Source organism: Carassius carassius, chromosome 29 (genome assembly GCF_963082965.1).
Source record: "Carassius carassius chromosome 29, fCarCar2.1, whole genome shotgun sequence".
NCBI lineage: Eukaryota > Metazoa > Chordata > Actinopteri > Cypriniformes > Cyprinidae > Carassius > Carassius carassius.
The window spans coordinates 25,544,504-25,560,524 of NC_081783.1; the positions used below are offsets into that span (position 1 = coordinate 25,544,504).

At 38.3% G+C, this 16,021-nt stretch overlaps 2 protein-coding genes across 2 annotated transcripts; both read left to right on the top strand.

The window, feature by feature from the left end:
- The first annotated feature begins 863 nt into the window (after nucleotides 1-863).
- Nucleotides 864-6,017, top strand: selenot2 (selenoprotein T, 2). Its single transcript, XM_059516466.1, has 6 exons — nucleotides 864-1,155; nucleotides 2,309-2,419; nucleotides 2,512-2,638; nucleotides 3,606-3,693; nucleotides 3,796-3,942; nucleotides 5,143-6,017. The coding sequence occupies exons 1-5, from the start codon at nucleotides 971-973 to the stop codon at nucleotides 3,915-3,917; spliced, it is 633 nt and encodes a 210-aa protein (XP_059372449.1). The 5' UTR covers nucleotides 864-970; the 3' UTR covers nucleotides 3,918-3,942; nucleotides 5,143-6,017.
- Nucleotides 6,018-7,606: 1,589 nt separating this feature from the next.
- Nucleotides 7,607-11,325, top strand: rnf4 (ring finger protein 4). The gene is made up of 8 exons (XM_059516467.1): nucleotides 7,607-7,715; nucleotides 8,280-8,376; nucleotides 8,509-8,635; nucleotides 9,205-9,281; nucleotides 9,416-9,428; nucleotides 9,668-9,791; nucleotides 9,955-10,006; nucleotides 10,207-11,325. Exons 2-8 carry the CDS (start codon nucleotides 8,365-8,367, stop codon nucleotides 10,354-10,356), a joined length of 555 nt encoding a protein of 184 aa, XP_059372450.1. The 5' UTR covers nucleotides 7,607-7,715; nucleotides 8,280-8,364; the 3' UTR covers nucleotides 10,357-11,325.
- The last annotated feature ends 4,696 nt before the right edge of the window (nucleotides 11,326-16,021 follow it).

Consider the following 16,021-nt stretch of genomic DNA (forward strand, 5'->3'; position numbering starts at 1 on the left):
GTAGAGTGCTTATGTAATCAGTTTTATGCTCAAATAAATACAGGCCGTAGAATATTAGACTGGTACACACATTCACAGGTCATAAATTTAAAAGTAAAATTATACTTTGTTAAAAAGTGCCTAAGGTTAAGATATACTCTCTAATGAAAATTGCAAAACATTTCGTATTTATTGCATTTCAGAAGCAATGTTTAAGGTATTTGCATATCTATTGAATAGTGTGTTCCAGAAATATTAAAATGTCATGTTTTAAAGTTTAACTCATGATAATTACATTTGCTGCCTTTAACTGTTAAGTCTTAATATTGAGTACAATATGCTGAAAAAAATGAACAGATAAATGAATATACACATTATCTTAAGATCCTAAGCTGAGGCATAGATGGGCTATAAAAACACAGTTTTTTGAAAGTGAAGTGACATGTAGCCAAGTATGGTACTCGGAATTAGTGCTCTACTTTTATCACATCCAAAGTTCACACACAGTGAGCAACCAATTGTTTTTTTGTTTGTTTGTTTTTTTATGGGGGGTGAGCAGTCCGGGGTTCGGTGCCTTACTCAAAGGCACCTCAGTTTTGTGATACTGCGTTAGGAGTCTGACTCTCTAACCATTAGGCCACGACTTCCTTTGCACAATATGTAATTCATGTGCAGTGTACTGTAAAATGTTGTTGTAACTACTGCATCTTGAAATTGTGTTTAAACAAAACGCCCATTCTTTTCCTGTCATCTGCATTGATGAACTGAACACGACGTACGCTGGTGCCAGGTTGCGGACGCACGTCACCAGTACATGTCGCTGTTTTCCACGCTCTCCGTCGTGACTCAGCGTGGGAGACTTTTATTTTGAAACATATTTTATCACTTTACCCTGTTTCACTGGGTGGGTAACGTTTAGTTCCGCGGCGGCGGTAACGGCAGCGCGAGTAGGGCTTTGAGTGCGGTTCTGTCGCCGTGGTCGGGGCCGGAGATGGCGGAGTACAGTCAGACGAGTATATTAACGGCCCTGCTGCTGTTTACTGTGGTAACCGTGAGGGATATTTATGTGGGCCGTAATAGCATGACTCAACAGGACAGCGCTGGACCCGATATAAACACACAGAGACAGAACAAACACACATTATACACGGGTCCGGTTCTCAAGTTCCAGTTCTGGTGAGAAACTCCACAGGCCTTGATGTTATCCAGTGTTTTAACTGTCTGTTTTAAACCCACAGGGGATGCTAAGCTAATGCGGCTAAAGTAGCATGCCTGAATGTGTGAAAATATTAACTGTTACGTATTAAAATATTTCAGTTGATAAATATGCACTAAAATATCCTTATCCTGAATAATACATTTATTTGCATTATAAATGGAATTAATTGAAATAAATTGGACCATTTTTGTCATGAGATTAATGTCAAAAACCGCCCCAATTTACCTCAATGGACCTTGTTAATGTAACTTAGACGTCTTTGAAGTATTAAGACGTCTTTTTTCAAAACATATTTTTTATTTATGTAACTTACGTGCGTAGTTAACATCATTGCTGCGATAACTGCTAAGGTTGTCTTGCATTTATGTGTCTAATTGAATCGTGTTGAATTAAGCAGATTATTATAAATCTGTTTAAAGCTCCTTTGAGATTACATTGCCCTGTAAGAACACAATTTATCCGAAGACAACAATTTGTTAGGCTTTGGCTGGGTATTTTTCTTTTTTTCTTTTCTGAATTAATAAATGTAAATGTGTGATTTAATGTTATGTAAGTGAGAGTAAATATATAATCACATCCAAGTGATTCGTAACTTAAAGCAAGTGAATAAACTTTTTTCTATTTTCACATCATCTTTTTGACCCTTAAAACATTATTTACCAGTTTAATTTACTTGTTTGCACGTTCTACCTGTTGAAGAAGCTGAATTGGTGCTTAAATATTAATGTAGCCTTTAATATGTTAAAGTCTTCTTCTATAATGTGCCATCCTAGTGTAATAGATTATCAGAAAAGAAAAATTATAAGGTTCTACTTAGTTCTATAGACATTGGTTGTTCATGGGATGATGAATGTGACTTTGGGTTTAAGAGGTCTAAATTATTTGAGAAGTCCTGCACACATCAACAGAGAAAAGTCTGTCATTTTGAACAGTTATTTGACATTTTGATTTTAACACTCTTAAGGTCAAAAAAGAATTATACAATTGCATGGATATTATATGCTTTTAGAAAATAGGATGAGCTTTCATTTCATACCGACTGTCATATCAACGTCCGTTTCTAAAATGATTTATCACCATCATTAAGTGTGTGTGTGTGTGTTTTTTAAGTATATCCTGAGGGTACAGCAAGGTGTTCCAGGAGTACTCCCGGTCCATCAGCCAGCTGTACCCGGACATCCGAATCGAGGGAGAGAATTACCCTCCCAATCCCATCAACAAGTGAGTGTGTTTTTCCAGATGCTGTGGAATCAGCCCTCTGTTAGACGGTGGTGTAGTCCTAGCTTTAACTTGTCTTGTGTCTCCATCTGCAGATACATTGGAAATTTAATCTCCTACTTCAAACTGCTTGCCATTGCCTTGATTGTGACTGGGCAAAACCCTTTCCAAATGTTTGGTATGAACACTCCTAGAATTTGGTCCTGGGGACAGGAGAATAAGGTAACGTTGTTAAAGTGCTTGGGCTTTAACCTAATTTTATAGTGGAGTTTAGGCTGAAGATAAACTTACACTGTGACTGTGTCATAGTTGAACTGAAGCAAATCCTGTTTTGAGGAATGAGTAGAATTTCAGAGCCATAACCACGTCACTGAGTGTGAAGGGCATGCCCGGAATTGCTGGGATCTGTATGATGACGTAGCGATTGGAAACACGTGTTAAAGACGTAAAATCAAAATTGACTTGATTTTAGGGCTGCACAATTAATCGCAAGCGTTTGTCATGTGCATCTCGTCAGTAAAGCCTGAACGTGCTTTCAGATGGAGCAGCATTTACTACAGCGAGCCGTAGTTCACTGACAAGCTACGCAAACAGCTTTCATTATCGCAGGCGATTCATCGCTGAAAATGAACGCGATATAGCTTGACTTTTGTTGATACTGATTTCACTGTATTTTATTTTTATTATTTTATTTCAAAAGAAACATTTAACTAAATATAATAGGACATGTTCACATATACATATATACTACATATAACACTATTATTGTGTTTTGTATAACAACAATAAGTAATTGTGTTATAACTCAATTTAAATGAATTCTTTTCTCTCTGGGCATGTAATTGTTTTTTACTTTTATTGTCAAGTAAATGACAAAACAACTTGTCTGAAGGACAACCACATGAGAACGCTCAATGTCAAGTCAAGCCCTGATTACTATAAGGTTATTAGTAACAACAGAGCCCAAACTTAAATTCAATTACTATTAATTTTTAAATCTAACAACGCTCAACTTAAGAAATTGTAAGCAACATATTGAAGGACAAATTGAATGAGTTGTTCGGGAAACATGCATAACGAACCGAAAGATGAATATGTGTGCCATTACACAAAAAACTGTATTTTGTCTGCATATTGTTTTAAATAACATGGAGGATATTTTCTCACATTTGATGGGTCTGTTTTGCAGATTTTCTCCTGCCTCATGGCATTCTTCATTAGTAACATGTTAGAGACCCATTTCCTCTCCACAGGAGCTTTCGAGGTTACATTGAATGGTAATGTCATTTGGATGACTACTACACTTAGGAAAAAATTCTTGAAACTATGTGTAGAATATATGAATATCAAAGAAACATCACTGTTCCTTTCTGTTGTAGATGTACCAATTTGGTCCAAGTTGCAATCAGGATATGTGCCCAACATTCAGGAGCTTTTCCAAATCTTGGATAACCACCTGAAGATGAATCAGGTTGACAAGATGAACTTTCCCTCACCATAGTGCTGTTGTTTTTGCCAAGAGACAGGTGAGTGGTAAAACCTGTACAATGACGTCAGCATGTATGTCACATCATGTACAAACATAGCAGGTGCTTAACAATAACTTTGTTGTTGTTTTCAGTACAGGTTTGTTCCCAGGCTTAGAGGCTATTTGCAAATATTATTTCTGTTGCTAAAATAGTATGTCAAAATGAAATTTACACTACTGTTCATAAGTTTGGGGTTGGTAAGATTTTGAATGCTTTTGAAAAAGTCTATTAGGCTAAACCACATTAAAGTGCCCCTATTATGCCTTTACGACTTTAACCTTTCATGCAATGTGTCATGTAGCTGTATGTGAACATAAACTATCTGCAAAGTTGTGAAGTCAACAGTGCATGATAGGTAAAGTTGTTGTCTGTCAAAAAAAAAAAGACTCTGCTCGCAATCACCTAAACTAGTTGGCAGGAATTTGAATCTTATTCTGTTATGGCTCTACGTCACGAAGTAATACATTTGCATAATATCTGCCCTCGTTTTAGGTCGCCAACTTGCCTGCCAACAAACACAGTAATGTGGTTAACATCATTTCGAGAAGACGCTGTATCCTACGCTGTGTATACCGATACGTTAGAAGCAAGACATTCAAATCTGTCAAGCTTTTTCAAAATAAATAAAACTATTTTAGTCTCATTTTCCTTTCCGTGAACTTTTAGATTGTGTCACAAAAAACGAAACTTTTTTTCTGTCAGTGATTTAAGTGAAATATGTTTTGTGTATAGGCCTATATATTCCTTTTTCTGTAAGCTTACAGTTTTATTCTGTTTTCTCCGGTCACAGAATTGCTGCAAGTGCATGTGATCTGTTGAATCCATCTTACACTATTTTTAAAAAATGTTAGATTTTATTTTATTTCTGGTTCTGTTACAGTCAAAAAAAAATTTGTTTCCAGTTTTTGTTCCTTGAACCGGTTCTGCTGCACACTGCCTTTTTTGTCCTCCCATTCAGACTGCAAAATTACATTCACAGCTCAAATCTGTTTCATTTTGCCATGTACATTCAGCAGTAGCAGACATAGAAAAGAGAAGCAAGAAGTTCTTCATAGATGTTTGCACAGACATATTTCTTTCTAAGGAATGTACTTAAGTAAAACCTATTTAAAATTAGCTTTTGTCACCACCACTGTGTCAAACAACATGCATAATTAAACACAAGAGCAGCATTGAGTGTGGTGATGTCGTCTGCAGGTCTCTGGAGCTGTTTCTCTGGTCAGCGGGACAGTGGACTGTGGCATAATGAAGGCCTGCGTTGCAAACAGCATGCTGTTAGCACAGGCTCGATGCTCGGCCACCACACACACTCTTTCTGCCCAGCGACACACACCTTTGGATTGACTACATCTCTTCAGAGCGTCAGACTACATGCATTCATAGTATGAGAGTCACGTATGAGCTAAAGGCACTACAATTAATTATGCTGAAGCTTTTTTTTGTTTTTTTGATCAGGGTTCTGTTTTAAGTGCTTTCAGCTGAAATTGACCCATCTTTCTCCAGGGCAACCGTGATGTTTTCTTAACATAGACCTTTATCATGATTATTTGTTTGCACTGGTGTAGACTGTACTGTACTGGGGGTATTGGACTTTTTAAGTAGTGGGAATGTCTCTGTATTGTGGAAACATGCAGTTCTGTTAGAGTGAGCTAGATGATTTTTTTTAAATGCTTGAAATTGTAATTTTATGTCCTGCTTGTCACAGGTTTGCTGGTTAGATTCATAAGTACAGCATGTGCTTGTGGAGAAAATTAAGGCCAGATCTTCCTCTCTTCTTCTTAAACTTTAACCGTGTACAGTAGCACTGCCAGAGTAATCTGTGGAATCAGCGTAACTCTTCAAATCGCTGCTGTGAGTGTTGCATATCAGAAGATGTGAATGGTATTTCCAAAGACTCCCTCTATTTTTCCAGCTCTCTCCATATAGATGTGGCGACAAGCAATGTACCCCTTATATTTTAATGTACCGCTCTGTGAATTTGTAACAAAAGTGATACGATAGTTGGGATTAAGTTGCACTGAGAAAAGAAATTTTCACAGTGATGTTAAATAAAGATTAAAATATTTCAAAAAGTTGTTTGTATTATTTTCATAATCTATTTTCCTGTTATTGAGATTTATGACTTCAAGATTAATGTACTCTTTGTGTGTGTGTTTGTTTGCTTGTACTCCACTCTTTTAAAGCCTCTTCAGGTTTTAAAGTCTTTTGTGATAGTTGTGCATGTGTTACTGGTTTATCCTGAGCAGCTGTTTACTCTTATTTTCTATTCCCATTTTTATTATTTTATGATTTTTACGACTTTTTACTGATTCTGTAAGGGGTATGTTAGCACAGTGGTATCATGAAACTGAACCTTAGTGTTTATTATCTACCTTAGACAAAGCTAATCTTGGAATAAGGGTCATAGTCATCATATTCGTGTAAAACTGTACTTCCCAATTGACTGTGTAAGAATTATTTAAAGAAAAAAAGTCTGTAGCTGAGGAACATACTACATATACTATTAACTTGTTTTGAAGACATCTTTCAGCTTTGAATTGGGGGTTTGTCTGATTTCATCCTACTGTAGTCACATGACATCGGGCCCATATAAGTGGGCTATTATTCGTGTAAGAATACTGTATACAGTATGTAGTATAGTGTCTCTGCTTCATTGTTGTACAGTTCACATTTCCCCTAATATTACTGATCTCCTATAATGGTAGAGCTCGTTAAACTGTAGTAATGTGAATATTTTCTTTCATTGGGAATGTCCAGTTCTGAGATCAAAAACACTACTTCATTTTCAGGCACTCAAAATCAGTGCACGATGGGATGAATATATTGGCATAATAAACATTTCAAATAGGGTTATTCAGTCCTAGTCAAGGAATCTGAATATTAAACTGATTCCAATTCCTTATCATGTGCATCTTTGCTGCTTTTATACATATATATATATATATATATATATATATATATATATATATATATATTTATTATTTACGTAACCCCTGTGTGTTGTGTATATTTATAGATACATATATAAATATATATAAATACAAACACAGTATATATTTTGTAGTAGTAAAGTATTTCCATGTATATATTTATATTAATATAAGTGATATAACTATTTTAAATGTATAAACTTTTCTTAAATATATACATGCATGTGTGTGCGTTTATATAAATATACACAAAACTATATATATATTATGGGACCCCAGATATGTTCATAATTGTGTGTAGGACCCCAACCTAAAATTTAAAAGGCATAGTTTCTTGTATAAAGACCCCGTTTACATTTTAAAAAAAATACTATTGTAAATGTCTAAAATAGTATTTGGAAAGTTTTAAGATTCAGGTACATTAATATTATGTTTTGCTTTACCTCTCCGTAGTACTGAACTTTTAGATGCATTTAGTTTTTTATTCAATCGATTTATTTACTCCTTTTTTATTAAATACATTTACACTAAAATATTACAAAATAATCTATAGATACAGGATTTTTTTTTTTATTATTATGATATGATGAAATGGAATTCAAAGACAGATTTTTTTTTTTTTTAATAGTTACATTATCCTATATCGGTAATTTTCTACTTCATTTTCTGCCCGTCTTAGATGCTTGTGTTTTGTATTTTGTAATGTCATGGTGATTTACAAAATTCAAACAATAACGTTACATACATACATACAGCCCCACAGGTGGCGCAGTGTTCAGTATTGTGTGTCTTGTTCTGCTGTTTTTGTGCTGTGCTGTGGACTGACTTGGAGAGTGCTGAGTATGTAACCGGCTATTCTGTTAAACTGACGATAATGCTGATTTAATACATATTAATTTAATAATAAATGTTATACACTGCTTTTTTTAAACAATAATTTAATCAAACGGAATTTTCTAGAGCAGTAAGAATCGAGCTAACGTTAGCTGTCAGCTAACAATGAACAGATCATGTTAGCTTGTTAGCGAACTAGCTGGCATTTAAAACACTTTGACAGTTATTTTTATGAATTCTTATTCAGTATTTATTATTGTTAATACAATAACAAAACAAATGTTAATGCTTACTGCACGGTCTCTATGACTGTTAATAAGTTTAGCTGGCCTAAATGCTGAGATATTTAGCTCTTTCCTTTATTTACACACGATATTTGACACAAGCTTGTTAACTTGTGAGACTAAAGCTATACGTTATTTAAAACGAGTGCTTGTATCGCGATGCCTAAAAACGCAGACATCTTAAAATTGATTAAATTTGTAGTTGCTGTCTTGCATTAACACACTGTCAGGCGATTAATATTTATAAATAGAGTTTGTGTCTTATGGTTAATTTGTGTTTTAACAGTCATTATAATTGTAGAGGAATTATCTGGTGGCTTAGTAATATTTGAAGGCATATTGGAGTTTCTCGGTGATCAACGCAAGTCAACATGAGTACTGCTGTGAGTATGAATAACCACGGGATTAGTTCTGATTGCATTTAAATAACTGCAGCTTGATGTATTGCACTTTTCCTGTGTGTGCACTACCAAACATCAACAGTAATACTAACCACTTGTGTCTCCTGTTTTTAGACACAGAGGAAAAGACGAACATCATCTGCTGCATGTTCCCGCCGTGGAAACAGCAAGAGGAGCCGGACCCAGATGTCTCAAACAGCGATGGAGACCATCGACATGCTGGAAAGTGACAGGACTAACAGTGAGTTTGATAAACTTGTTTTTACCATATGTGTCCTTCAATGATTAAATTATTTCATAGCCTCACAAGCAACATGAGGAGTTGTTTGGTGTAAAGTTCCTGCGAACAGCAATTCCTTGTTTTTGCAAATTTGTAAACAATGAACAAGAAACTTCCAAGCAATGGTCTATCACACTCATTTGGTTGGACGACATTCAGAATTTAGAGTATACCTTTCCAGTTGAAAGTTGAAATTTGTACCAATAAAATCCCATTTAGAGTGCAACAGTCATGTTTCAGTCCACGGCTTACAACTCTTTATCAAAGTATTTTTAAACGTCCCTATTGGAAAAATGACTGGAAAATATACTTTGGATGATGATTGACAGGAATAGGAAATTATGGTACACTGAAATTCACATAACCAAGAAATTGCATTACAAATTTTAACTAATTATGTCTCTTTATTCCAAGAAATGTCCAATAAGATAAGGAAAACGATCATATTTCTATATTTTGGATAACATTATCTTGGTCAATTTAATTGAAAAGAAATGCTAACGTTTCTCTCTCACGTTGTCTTGTCAAAGGTGGAGATGTGGTTGATTTAACATGTGAAGGGTCTGAACCTGCAGTTGTTGACCTCACCAATAATGATTCCATTGTGGTGAGTCTTGAACACTTGTATTGAAACTTTGTACAGTAACGGTTTGAATGAAGCATGTGCTTTATTAAGAGAATGTTTAATGCCTTCTGTTTATTTTCTGTCTCTCCTTTCTATCATCATCCCATGGGATAAAGGTTGTGGAAGATGGTAATGTATCGTTCTGTTTTCTTTTATTAATGTAATTGAATGGTTAATTTGTGAGTTGCTTTGGATAAAAGCACTTTTCTTAAATACAGATAAATATAGTTGTCATTAAATATGAATTCAAACTAGGGTCGGGTGTGCCACAGAACAGTTATTGTAGTGGCAGTGAATTTTTTATCAAAAAATGTCATAAGTGTGTTTTTGTCCTACTAAGCCGCTTTTACATTCATGTTTGTGTGCAGGTGTGCAAAGCAGACGCGGACAGGGCACAGAGAGTTATGTACTGAGCAGTGATGAAGAGGAAGAGTCCAGTCTTAGACTCAGTCCAGGCTTACTGTCCTCTCTACATGCCAGCTCACGAGCCAGGTACGCACAGTCCATCCGTCATCGCACACGTTAGAGCTATAGGTCTTCATCCTCATATGCAGATTTTGTGGATGCAGCTTTGTGAATTTTTACATTTGACAGTTAATATGCACTACAAGGTATACACATCTTCTCGAGTTGATTTGTTTTGTGCTGTCTGTAGGTCTACACCAGGGGCTGTTAGCTGTCCTGTTTGCATGGATGGTTATTCAGAGGTAAATTATTGTATGTGCAATTAATCACAGTGCATTTATTTATTTTGTTTCGCAATGATATGAGAATGAGAAAATCGATAAATCATTTTGATTTTGGATTGAAGTCAACTTTTTAATTGAACTGTAAGTATTTCTTTTACTCTATAATATAATGTGTTTCTCTGGTTAATTCAGATGTCTGGTTTTGATCCCATTTTCAGATCATCGACAGTGGTCGACTCATGGTGTCCACAAAGTGCGGCCACCTCTTCTGTAGTCAGTGCATCCGCGACTCTCTCAGCAGAGCTCACAGCTGCCCTACGTGTAGAAAGAAACTCACACACAAACAGTATCACCCAATATATATCTAATGGTAAAAGCCCATCTGACAAAGTTCTGTAGTACACTCTCATGAAACAACTTCACAGCGTCATGTTTTCACTGGCTGGTTGAAAGTTTACACATCAATGCCAAGATGATATTTGGCATTATTTTGACTTTTGGGATTCTGTTGTAACTGAAAGGGCACTTAGAATTAACTATTTTTAAATTGTGAATATATATATATATAAACATATTTTGTGAAGGAGTTTTGGGAATATATCCTGACATTGAGTAGTCTGGGTTTATAGTTTAAGGCTGCTATTTAATATTTTTGTTTTATTTTTGTCAAATGTACTGTGTGTAGTATTGAATTCGTCATTAAATTTCATTTCAAATAAAAAAAATGAATGACCAACTGTCACAAGTTGGATCTTGTAATGTTAGTTTAGTCTTGAGCAAAATAGCTTCCTGCTGTGATGGTCTCAATTCTTGTTTAGTGAGATTTGTAAGCCTGTAATGATATTTTGGGGTGCATTGCCTTCATCTGGTGGACAACTTTTACGTTGCCCCCCGTATCTTTTCTCATTTGTTTGTATAGCCTTCGTACCAGCCTTGTTAGCTTTAACTGTCACTCACAGTTAACTTGTTTTCATTCATTGTCTGTTTATTTGATCTGAATTCATATTCAGATTCTTACTTTGTCATCAAGAATATTGTTGCACTCAAATGAGTTTTTGAGGAAACAATAAATGCTGACTATGTAAATGTTCTTTCATCTCTGAAGACCTCTTCAACTGATCATTTACTCAGTGATCAGAGAAGTGAATGGTAAATTCTTCTTGACTGGTTAGCAGAAGGTCACTGGAGGACTAAAGCTAACAAGGCTTGTTTGCCAACTTATACGTGTTAAATGTCAATATTTGTATATACTTTAATGTATAAAGGATCTGTAAGTTAAGAGGGGTTAGTAATGTAAAAACCATGACATGTATTTCAATAAACATTTTGATCGCTAATTGATTGCTTTATTTCATGGGATTTAAGATGTTTTGTTAAGTACTAGATTTTTTTTTTTTTATGAAATGTGCAGAGACTTTATTCTAAACAAGCTTGTTCAAGCTCTTGTTCTGTCCATGCTGGACTATTGCAATGCTCTCTTGGCATGTCTTCCAGCCAGCTCTATCAAACCTTTACAATTAATCCAGAACGCGGCAGCAAGATTAGTTTTTAATGAGCCAAAAAGAATACACGTCACACCTCTGTTTATCAATTTGCACTGGCTTCTAATAGCTGCTCGCAATAAAATTCAAGGCATTGATGTTTGCCTACAAAACGAGAGTTACGTATGTAACTACGGTTCTATGAGTTCTGGATGACTGCAGGAGGCAGTGCTTCCCACTGAATATTATCTCTCTTGTTCATGCACAGGTAGAGTCTAATAACAACAAAGTCATCACATGACCAGGTACGTTAAAGGCATCCCCTCTATTTAACCCCGTGACATCCTGCAAACTGTCTCAACAGAACCTTCTCGCAAGACTCCGAGGGACAGGGTGCTCTGGCGGTCATCCAGAACTCATAGAACCGTAGTTACATACGTAACTCTCGTTCTATTTCGTTCTTACTGACGGCCAGAGGCAGTGCTTCCCACTGGATGGCTCATAACAACAAGGTCACGTGGAGGCTACTTCTAACCTTTAGCCGAAGTTGAGGGTCCCAACAGGACTGCCGTTTCCATAGCACCAGGGGTGGCCACATTGACTGTAGTATCTGGAGAAGGTATCAGCGGAAGACCAATTAGCCGCTTCACAAATGACCATTAGAGGGACACCTTTTAATGCTGCCCAAGACGTTGAGATACTTCTCGTCGAATGGCATTTTATGCCGGCTGGCAATGTCATGTTGTTGGCCTTATACACCTGGACAATGGCCTCCCCCACCCAATGTGACAACCTCTGTTTTGACAGAGGCTGCCCTTTTCTTGGCCCGCCGTAGCAGAGAAAGAGTTGGTCTGACTGTCTCAATTTCTTTGTGGTACTCAGACAGCCCCGAAGGGCTCGCACTGGACATAATTGTTTCGTTTGCTATCTTGTGTGTCAGCCACAGAATGATTGAGTGCTACCAATGCAATTGGTTGATTCCTAAATGATGTTGAGAGCCTTTTGGGTAGGAATGAGGGGTTAGGCCACAATGTCACCATTGTTCCATCTGCATTCCAACGCATACAGGACGTATTGGTTGACAATACGTGGAGCTCACCAACACGTTTGGCTGACGTTATTGCCAAAAGGAATCCTGTCTTTATTGAAAGCCTCTTCAGGTCACAATGCTCCATTGGAGCAGGGTGCAATCACTGAGCACCTTTCAGAAAGCGGGTGATTAGAATATGTGACCCTAGTGATTGATCATTTATCTTTACATGCTGGGCAGAAATTGCAGTCACATATACCTTTAGGGTAGAGGGAGCCCTGTTATTGTCTAGAAGCGACTGCAAAAAACATAACACCATTGGCACCGGGCAGTGGTCTGGGATCAACCCTCTCGGTGTACACCAGTCCGTGAAAAGCTTCCACCTACAAGCGTAGATATTCCTGGTGGAAGGTACTCTAGAATTCAGGATTGTGTTTTGCACCTTAACATCAAAAGACTTAAACAGTAACTCTGGCTCCTCAATGGCCAGACACAGAGCTGTAGCCGATCTGGGCATGGGTGCCAAATCAGCCCCTGAAACTGAAGGAGCAGGTCCTGCCTCCTGGGAAGGCCCCAGGGCTCCCCATTGAGAAGCCGGCATAACATTGGAAACCAAAGCCTGCCTGGCCAGTTCGGTGCCACTAGTAGCATCCTGTGGTGCCCTTGAAGAACTCTGTGGAGAGTTGGCAGAATTAATGAGATCGGGGGATAGGCATACAGTAGAAGATTTGGCCAGGCATGTGCAAACGCATCCTGACCCAACGGGCTGGACTTCTCTGTCCAGGAGAACCACAGGGGGCAATGGGTCGAGGTCTCCGAGGCAAAGAGATCCACCTTAGCTCTGCCAAATTGCCGCCAAACCATCTGAACTACTTCTGGATTGAGTCTCCATTCTGCTGGCAAAGGTTTGTGGCGAGACAAGAAGTCTCTTGTTGCACTCAAATGAGTTTTTGAGGAAACAATAAATGCTGACTATGTAAATGTTCTTTCATCTCTGAAGACCTCTTCAACTGATCATTTACTCAGTGATCAGAGAAGTGAATGGTAAATTCTTCTTGACTGGTTAGCAGAAGGTGACTGGAGGACTAAAGCTAACAAGGCTTGTTTGCCAACTTATACGTGTTAAATGTCAATATTTGTATATACTTTAATGTATAAAGGATCTGTAAGTTAAGAGGGGTTAGTAATGTAAAAACCATGACATGTATTTCAATAAACATTTTGATCGCTAATTGATTGCTTTATTTCATGGGATTTAAGATGTTTTGTTAAGTACTAGATTTTTTTTTTTTTATGAAATGTGCAGAGACTTTATTCTAAACAAGCTTGTTCAAGCTCTTGTTCTGTCCATGCTGGACTATTGCAATGCTCTCTTGGCATGTCTTCCAGCCAGCTCTATCAAACCTTTACAATTAATCCAGAACGCGGCAGCAAGATTAGTTTTTAATGAGCCAAAAAGAATACACGTCACACCTCTGTTTATCAATTTGCACTGGCTTCTAATAGCTGCTCGCAATAAAATTCAAGGCATTGATGTTTGCCTACAAAACGAGAGTTACGTATGTAACTACGGTTCTATGAGTTCTGGATGACTGCAGGAGGCAGTGCTTCCCACTGAATATTATCTCTCTTGTTCATGCACAGGTAGAGTCTAATAACAACAAAGTCATCACATGACCAGGTACGTCAAAGGGATCCCCTCTATTTAACCCCGTGACATCCTGCAAACTGTCTCAACAGAACCTTCTCGCAAGACTCCGAGGGACAGGGTGCTCTGGCGGTCATCCAGAACTCATAGAACCGTAGTTACATACGTAACTCTCGTTCTATTTCGTTCTTACTGACGGCCAGAGGCAGTGCTTCCCACTGGATGGCTCATAACAACAAGGTCACGAGGAGGCTACTCCTAACCTTTAGCCGAAGTTGAGGGTCCCAACAGGACTGCCGTTTCCATAGCACCAGGGGTGGCCACATTGACTCTGTAGTATCTGGAGAAGGTATCAGCGGAAGACCAATTAGCCGCTGCACAAATGACCATTAGAGGGACACCTTTTAATGCTGCCCAAGACGTTGAGATACTTCTCGTCGAATGGCATTTTATGCCGGCTGGCAATGTCATGTTGTTGGCCTTATACGCCTGGACAATGGCCTCCCCCACCCAATGTGACAACCTCTGTTTTGACAGAGGCTGCCCTTTTCTTGGCCCGCCGTAGCAGAGAAAGAGTTGGTCTGACTGTCTCAATTTCTTTGTGGTACTCAGACAGCCCCGAAGGGCTCGCACTGGACATAATTGTTCCATCTGCATTCCAACGCATACAGGACATATTGGTTGACAATACGTGGAGCTCACCAACACGTTTGGCTGACGTTATTGCCAAAAGGAATCCTGTCTTTATTGAAAGCCTCTTCAGGTCACAATGCTCCATTGGAGCAGGGTGCAATCACTGAGCACCTTTCAGAAAGCGGGTGATTAGAATATGTGACCCTAGTGATTGATCATTTATCTTTACATGCTGGGCAGAAATTGCAGTCACATATACCTTTAGGGTAGAGGGAGCCCTGTTATTGTCTAGAAGCGACTGCAAAAAACATAACACCATTGGCACCGGGCAGTGGTCTGGGATCAACCCTCTCGGTGTACACCAGTCCGTGAAAAGCTTCCACCTACAAGCGTAGATATTCCTGGTGGAAGGTACTCTAGAATTCAGGATTGTGTTTTGCACCTTAACATCAAAAGACTTAAACAGTAACTCTGGCTCCTCAATGGCCAGACACAGAGCTGTAGCCGATCTGGGCATGGGTGCCAAATCTGCCCCTGCAACTGAAGGAGCAGGTCCTGCCTCCTGGGAAGGCCCCAGGGCTCCCCATTGAGAAGCCGGCATAACATTGGAAACCAAAGCCTGCCTGGCCAGTTCGGTGCCACTAGTAGCATCCTGTGGTGCCCTTGAAGAACTCTGTGGAGAGTTGGCAGAATTAATGAGATCGGGGGATAGGCATACAGTAGAAGATTTGGCCAGGCATGTGCAAACGCATCCTGACCCAACGGGCTGGACTTCTCTGTCCAGGAGAACCACAGGGGGCAATGGGTCGAGGTCTCCGAGGCAAAGAGATCCACCTTAGCTCTGCCAAATTGCCGCCAAACCATCTGAACTACTTCTGGATTGAGTCTCCATTCTGCTGGCAAAGGTTTGTGGCGAGACAAGAAGTCTGCCACCACATTCAACACTCCCGGTATATGCATTGCCCTGATGCTTGTGAACCGAGGAAAGGCCCATGTCAGAAGGTCTTGTGCTATTCTGAACGTGAAATGCTGAACAACCATACGGTTTATTAACAAAAAAAAAAAAAACAATGTTGCAAGAGGTAGACTTTGAGAACTTTTGAAGCATAATAAACTAAAAACAAAGCATAAAAACTTCTTTATTCTACTATTTGGCACTCAAAATTATAACTCCCTTATGGATACTTTCCACATTTTACTGCATTTTCTTGTTTCTATCCTTTTATCTAAACTTTCCAAAC